General features: G+C 43.2%; 1 protein-coding gene across 1 annotated transcript in view; it reads right to left on the reverse strand.

Annotated features, from left to right (window-relative positions):
• Positions 1–7,531, reverse strand: part of LOC147897122 (uncharacterized) — a 175,712-nt gene extending 168,181 nt beyond the window's left edge. The window contains exon 1 of the mRNA XM_087381220.1: positions 7,310–7,531. Coding sequence (XP_087237346.1) covers positions 7,310–7,531 — 222 coding nt within the window. The remainder of the gene's footprint in view (positions 1–7,309) is intronic.
• Positions 7,532–7,801: the final 270 nt, after the last annotated feature.

Genomic DNA, 7,801 nt, shown 5'->3' on the forward strand with positions numbered 1-7,801 from the left:
CATGGTTCTTCAGCGTCCTAGTAAGATTCCACCCCCATCCATCGTCACCACGTGAACAGGACTGTGCCATAGCATCTCCTTCACTGTCATCAAGCCTCATCACCCATAGCTCTCTTCAAAGACGGCAGCCCAACCTCTTATCACTCGCCCTCCTTAACGTAATGACACCCAACACTTGGCTATTTCTCACGGTATTTGCTCTCTGCTTCTCAAAGTGCTCCAATCGGCAATCAAGATCCCACAACCAAAAACAACAGCCCTTCTCCAGCCCGTATAGTCGAAACCATGGCCCAGCCTCAAGCAACAGCCTCGGCCTCTTCTTTTGCTCGTAGTGCATGCTCTCCCTCATTCGAAATGTTCTGCCCAAACCTCATAATAGCTACGCTTCTCACAGCCAAGAAAACTAGTAAGAGCAACAGCCCGTGACTCTTCACGCTAGTCCACTACACTTCATCGTTCATCTCCACTTCCACGTATCTCCTCATCCTCACAGAGCTCATGGAGTTCATGCATCTTCCCAAATAAACTGCCCGTGAAGTAGCAACACCTTTCCACGAGACCAAGAAGCGCAAGGTGCATACTCTCCGTCGCTTACAACCCTGTCCGGATACCAAACCAGACCCCTCAATCAAATAAACCTCAGGCTTCCATAGTAGAGACGCACCTCCAGAACCTGTCACCACAATGACCTTCACGCACAAGTTTCTGGCTCCCGCTCATGCACGACCTTTAGATCCCTCCCGTCAACTACGAGTCTCCCTCCGAGCAACAACGATCCTTCCAGCAACAATCACGTCCATCAGCTCCTAGCCGCCACCTCGCCATTCAGAAGCTCCTCGCCTTCATCCTCACGTAGCCACAATTCATGCATGCCTTTCTTGATTCCAGCCACGCCATCCTTGATTAGCCACCTCACTTCTGCCTTTTTACCACTCCCAAAGCTTCCCCACAAAACTTAGACCAAGGCACTTAATGCACCACACTTAGACTTTGTGCACACTAATGCACATCACAAGCACTTAGTACCTAATTTCGCACCGACTATCCACATGTAAGCCCAATCCCGACACACTAGAAAACTTACAAGATGCCCTCAACAAAAAAACTATCTCCCTCATACAAATATGGCTTGTGACAATCACAAGAAGCACATGTCATCCCACAATAAAACACTGTCACACATTGGATAGCATGCTCTGGGATGTCTGGTGCACCCACAATGTAAAAGACCGCAACCACAGCACACTATACAGCTCCCTGGTCACTCCAAGCACATCTCATGTACAACACACCGTATTTACATTTTTCGTCAGACAGCGGCTCCTGCAGGAACATCTTGTAACGCAACTGGGGTGACCCCAAGAACCAACCTAGAGCAGCTAAGCTACATTTTGGACTTGAGCTGAGTGGAGCAAGAGTACAAGCTCAAGCAGTAGATCAAGACGCTTGAGCATAGCGTGAGCGTCCTCTAGAAGAAGAGAGCATAGACACGGAGCCAAGGAAATTTGGATCCTTCGAAAGATGGCCTGGCCCATGAGTTGCCCTCTGCCCGACCAGTGTGAAGAAAGCTCTCCCCCTTCCACCGCAAAAGCGAGCGAAATAGCTTTCTCCCTCCAAGACGGTTCTACAGCAAGTGTAGGAGAAGCACAATAGAATGATAGCGATGGCCTGCATACTATAGACAAAACAACGATGACCTCCTGCTCGAGAAATAGCAACTCCAGTAGAATCTCAGCACTGCCTGGCAGCAATTGATATTCAACCGGCACATTGTTGATGATGCCTACATGGGTATCCAGTACCAGGCTTTGGAGCTGAAGGAACCTTTGCAATAAAATCCTGTGGCAGATGGAAATCTCCACGATGGGATGATCTCACTATTGAATTTTTCCTTGCATATTGGGATATCCTCAAGTCTACTTTACTGCATATGATCAATAGTGCTTGGCAAAACCAACAAATGCCGAATTCATGGAAGAAAGGGCTTGTCAGATTCTTCCCTTGAACTTGGTCATTGCGCCTAAGGATAGTTCAATCTATTTTGGTGGCATACATTCAGTTTTACCTGCCTTTGTTCATGTTTAACAAAGAAGATTTTACATACTTTATGTTAGCCATTATGGAAATTTTTTGACAATCCAAACATGGCCGGAAAAGTTTGAGATTGCTTTCAGTGCAACATCTCCGTTCACTAAAGTTGCATGGGGGTTTAAATATTCTCAACATTCACATGCATATCCTTGCTCACAAGGGAAAAATAATGCTGCAATTTATGCAAGGAGATCAACCTTGGGCTGCCAAGATGCGCTATTTGCTTTTGAAATCAACACCTCTGCTTTTGGTTATTGGCAGCCAACTCAGTAGGAATTCTTGCTTGGATGTATTGATGGCAGAATCAAAGGCTATCCTTTGGTCTCCAAAATGTTATTTGATTGGAAGCATATCCTTTCCCACTTGCAATCGCATGGCCGCGATGCCTTGTAGGGCAATTTTTTAAGGACTGAAAGTTTACATTGGTCGAAGGTCTTTGACCCTCTATCGGCTTTGCAGGAACCCATACGTTCGTACTTTATTAATTTCAAAGGGATTCACTCTATGGCTGATGTGATTCATGATGATGGGGTACCATGATGTCTTTTCCTTTGGTTGCTAGACAATATGGTTTAGGCATGCATTATTGTCCTCTATGGCAAAAGATTGCTCAAATGGTTGTGTCTTTTCTTCCAGTACCACCACTTGAGCTTCAGGATAGGCTTGAAGATTGGACTCTTCATTCCCTAGGTTCATCAGCCCATCCTTTGAGGCTGTCTCACATTATGGTATCTTCCTTGTATAAAGTCTTGCTGCCTCCACCTTGGGCTTCAGATAAGGCAAATCAACTCTGGCGCATGAATTGCCCACCAAAGTGGTGGAGGAAGAGATTGCAGCAGCTTTGGACTTCTAAAGTTCCTCTTCGATAGCAGGTTTTTTTGTGGCGGGTGATGCTGCGAGTTTTTCCGTTTGGACAGCTTTTGGCATGAGGACATATTGCTCCAGCCTCCACAGAAATCTTTGCCACATCTCCTTTAGCATTGTCCACACACCTGTGTTTTCTTGGGTCTGCTTCGGCAACGTTTGATAGCTAGATTTCCTACAGCTACATTTGGGAAGCATTTCTGGCTTTTTGGGGTTCACCCATGCAGACATGGGTTTGAGTTATTCTTCACTTGGGCTCATTACTGAGCACTTTGGACTCTATGAAACGATAGAATCATAGAGTCTTTGGTGATCCTACTTTTTCCACTTTCCCTTTTTTCAGATGCTCGCTGTAGGAATCTTTTTTTAATTGTCTACAAACCAATTACACAGACTATAATGTTTACTTGTCATATAGTGAGATCTTCAGCTATTGTACTTTTGAGATCCCCATTTAGGGGAAGCCACCACTGTGTAATATAAAGCATCAAGAATTTCACCCCAAAGATAGAAACCATAGAGCCTTTGGTGATCCTATGTTTTCTCCTTTTGTTTTCTTTCGTCATTCTTTGCAGCAATCACTCTTTGATTGTCTGCAAACTTACCACATAGACTATGATGTATATTTGTCTCTACACGGAGATTTTCTCTTAATGTACTTTTTCAGCTTCCCCGTTTTGAGATAACTACCTTGTAATATAAAGCATTCAAAGTTTTCACGCCCAAAAAGTGTGTGTTTTGCATGATGGTCTACATCTTGGCCAAATATGTGTTCATTCCCTGTGGACATATCACGGACAATGTTGTCAACACTTATGTTGGGATAGAATATGCAAAGTACATTCAACAAGGTGTACTTTTGCTACAAGTAGACATTGTTAAAGCCATTGACATCATTCAATGGGACATCATCTAGCAAACCATGCATTGTTTGGATTTTGGTAGAAAAATGGAGGATGTTATTTATTGGCAATAGTGTGATAGTAAACTGTTTGCATTTTGTCTAGGGAGCTTTTTTATCAATGGTCTCTCCATTGTTTGGTACGTTAATGCCCTCTTAGTCCATTACTATATGCAATACTCACTCATCCCATGCTTTGTTACATAGGATTATCTTGTGGCCATAGATACCTTCCATGGTTTGTAGATTCATGGAAGAAAGCCCATGATTGCACAAGCTTATGCTGATGATTCCTTCTTCACTACTAAGAATACTGGGATGGATCTTTCACAACTCATGCGTGCTTTATCATTGTATGGATTGGCTATTGTCCTACAAGTGAACTTTCACAAATCTAAGCTTTTGCCATTGCATGCTAAAGACTGGCATCATCTTTTGTGGCTTGGAGAAATTGTTTTGTCTAGTCACAGCTTGTTCACCATCAGGGTTATCCTTTGAGGTGGATGGCCACTCGGCACCAACGAAGGGATTGGATGCTCACAAGGGTTCAAAAGAAGTTGTAATATTGGAAGTTAGCTACTTGGCCACCATTGCATGTCCAACTTCATATAGCCCAACCAATTTTGGTTGCCTAAATATAGTTATATTTACCTTTGATGATGTTTGGCAAGAAAGATATTGCATGCTTCATGTCCTCTCTTATTGAGACCTTCTGGTGGTCCAAGCATGGATGTAATACTCTCGATGGAGCACCTCTGTTTGCCAAAGATGCATGGCGATCTAAATATTCTAAATATTCATATTCACAGTTTAGCACTTAAGGGAAAAATGATGCTGGAATTCATAAGGGGACCTGCCAATTGTTTTCGGACTGGAAGAAAATACTCTCATCTTAAATGGCGTGATCGTGATTCTCTTGATGGAAATTCCTTGCATGCTGAGAGTTTGCATTGGTCAAAGGTGTTGGCTCATCCATTGGCCTTAAAGGGATTCAGTTTGTGGGGGATGCGCTTCATGCTGATGGTACTTTGGTTGTTGCTGGGAGTTTGCATTGGTCAAAGGTGTATGCTCATCCACTAGCGTTGCAGGAGCCCAGAGCACATATTTTATTCGCCTTAAAGGGATTCAGTTTGTGGGAGATGCGCTTCATGCTGATGGTACTTTGCTATCTTTTCCTTCAGCAGCAGTTAGCAAGTAAGGTTTGGGACTGCATTATCGAACTCTGTAGCAATACCTTTCTCAGATGCTTCAATCTTTCCTACTGGTGCCCAAACTTGAGCTCATGGATCATCTCAAGGATTGGTCACTTCAATGCTACAGGGTTCAACCTGTCATCCCTATTGTTGGCTGACATTATAATTCACCTTGGTTTTCAGATCGAGTAAATCAGATTTGGTCTATCAATCATAATGCAAAGTGGTGGTGGAAAAGATTGCGACAGAATTGGAGCTACAAATTTTCTCTTTGTCAACAAGTTTTATTGTGGGTGATGCTTGAAGTTATTCCATTTGGCCAGCTCTTTTTTTCCTTTTAAAAAATAAAAATATATCTAGACTTATATTATAAAATAGGTTTTTACATAGTTTCCAACAAAACCCTCTAGTAGAGGTGATCAGCACAATGTTGTATAACTAGACTGTAGCCAGGAGATAAGATGTCTGTAACCAGGAGATAACAAGTCTGTAACAAGGAGCTATACTGTAGAATAGAGGAGATCTAGGAACAGTTGGAACACCTAAAGTCTTTAACAGCTGCCTGTAAGAAGAAGAATTCAAACCAACTCTTCTTTAACCTCAGGGCAATCAAATCCACTGTGTTTTGTTGTGCCTGCTCTTTCTCAATGATGTCTGTCTCCATGGTAGACTATGCTCATCTATTTTGGCATTGCCCAAAATCTCATGATTTCTTGTTATTTCTGTAGCAACGTCTACAAACACACTTTTTAACTGCTTGCTTTGGCAAGCTCTTCTGGTTGTTTGGGGCTCATCCTATCAGGCAGGGATATGATCTTTTCTTCTCTTGGGTTCGTTATTGGGCACTATAGACTCTATGGAAAAATCAAAACCATAGAGTCTTTGGTGATCTGTCACTTGCCCAATGTTTCTTTTTCAGGCCTCCTTACAGCAATCGGTCTTTCATTGTCTGTAGGCTCAGGATATTGATTATCCTGCGTTATTGTCTTTTATTGAGATCTTCTGATATCTTGTAGCTCAAAGTTCCATTTTCTGGTACTGATTTTTGTAATATAAGGCAATATAGTTTTCAAAACAAAAAAAGTGTGTATGATTGTATGAATGGAGGACATGGAGCAAACATTGAGTGAACCAAACGTCCCCCAAAAAAAAAAGTCCCTTTTTGAATTGTTATTCCACTATTGTCTACGCTCAGATCTCAGCCCGCTTCTCTCGTTTAACCCACCTGATCTTCTCTCAACACTCTCTCTGTGCTACCACAATGATGGCTTTACACAATGCTCCCACATAATTGCTCTTCCTCTCTTCTTTCTGGTAGTGTCTATCTCCAGTCCCTGAGCCAAATCCTTTTCCATTGATCCAATGAATCTCCTCCTCCTCTCCATTGGTCAAGAATGCTTTCTCTGCTGGCACCCAGTGATACCTCATAAAATGCTTCTGTCTTTTAAATCTTAGTCATGGTATAACGTAAACTCTTCCAACCCTTGAGAGGGGGGAAAGGTTATGATGATGATGATTGTATTGCCATCGGGGAGACCAAATATGGCACATGGGACCAAAACAGCTATGATTACAAGATAATGAAGTTGAGGCCATTACACAGTGATGGTCCTATATGTTACGTAAAGAATTTACTTTTGTTCTTCGTGGCCTGCAATTGGTTGCCCATGCTATGTGGGCGGTGGTCATCTTCCGTCTTTTTCACTTTGTGGCGATATTGTGCTAGTCGTATCATGCCGGGAATTTCCAAAGGAAGAAGCCTGAAATATTTATTTATCTTCTCTAACTCATTCCAGGCTGAGAGTGCGAGACTTCCTCCCCATCCATATAAGTGACGGGAAAGACCAAGATTCTGAACAGCTATTTCTTCAAATGCTAATTGTCTGCCTTCCTACACTCATTCTTGAATCTATGGTAGCCTTTCCATCCTGCTTCTAGCCCGTTTTGAAAACAGCCTTGCCACTTGTGAAAAGAGAGAGAGAGAGAGAGAGAGAGTTTTGGACCCTAGGGTAAAGCTATCTAAACATGAAAGACTCAATGGAAGAAGAAACGATGCACAAGATTTTAATTCATATGAACAGAGAGTCAAAAGAATCAACTGGAAGTCCGAACTGTCTGAAACTTTACTTCGTTTTCTTAAGCATGGCTCGAAGTACGATTTAAAAACTCCATTGGAATCCTATAACGAAAGCGAGGGCAAAGGGATTAACTTTTCTGCAAAGGGAGAGATAACACCCATGGAGAGGTCTGACAAACGTACCCAGCCCTGCCAACTTTCGATTTCCACGACCAATTTCCGAGAACATTGCAGGTCGCCCGTGACGCAAAGCTGAACTTCACTTTTCTGGAGCTCGAAATTAGCCCAGTCGCCGAGGGATGAGAGCAAGAACATGGTCAAGATCAGCAAAAGAGGCAAGGCAAGGGCGGAAGCAGGGCAAGGGGGGGGTGGACGCCTGGGGGGCAGCATGTGGGAGCAACCCATTTCCGAGCTGGGTTGGAGTGTTTACTGCACTGGCCACACTTCCCCTGCCACGGACACAAAAAGTTCGTTGTTAGTTACTCTCCTTCGGCCACGTCAGCTACCCATTCAAAGCCCGTCACTCTCTTGCTTCGGGAACATAAGCAACCTAGACAAGGTAAATCAATTTGGACTAAGCCTCGATGGAAAATCAAGGGAGTGGTGTAGGTCACTGAACCCTGAAGAAAAAATCAATAAGGATACGCTAAGAAAGTCATTCATAGTGGGGTTTTC

The sequence above is a fragment of the Dipteris shenzhenensis genome, chromosome 11 (genome assembly GCF_047967505.1).
Source record: "Dipteris shenzhenensis isolate YYH24624 ecotype China chromosome 11, Dip_SZ_1.0, whole genome shotgun sequence".
NCBI classification, from domain to species: domain Eukaryota; kingdom Viridiplantae; phylum Streptophyta; class Polypodiopsida; order Gleicheniales; family Dipteridaceae; genus Dipteris; species Dipteris shenzhenensis.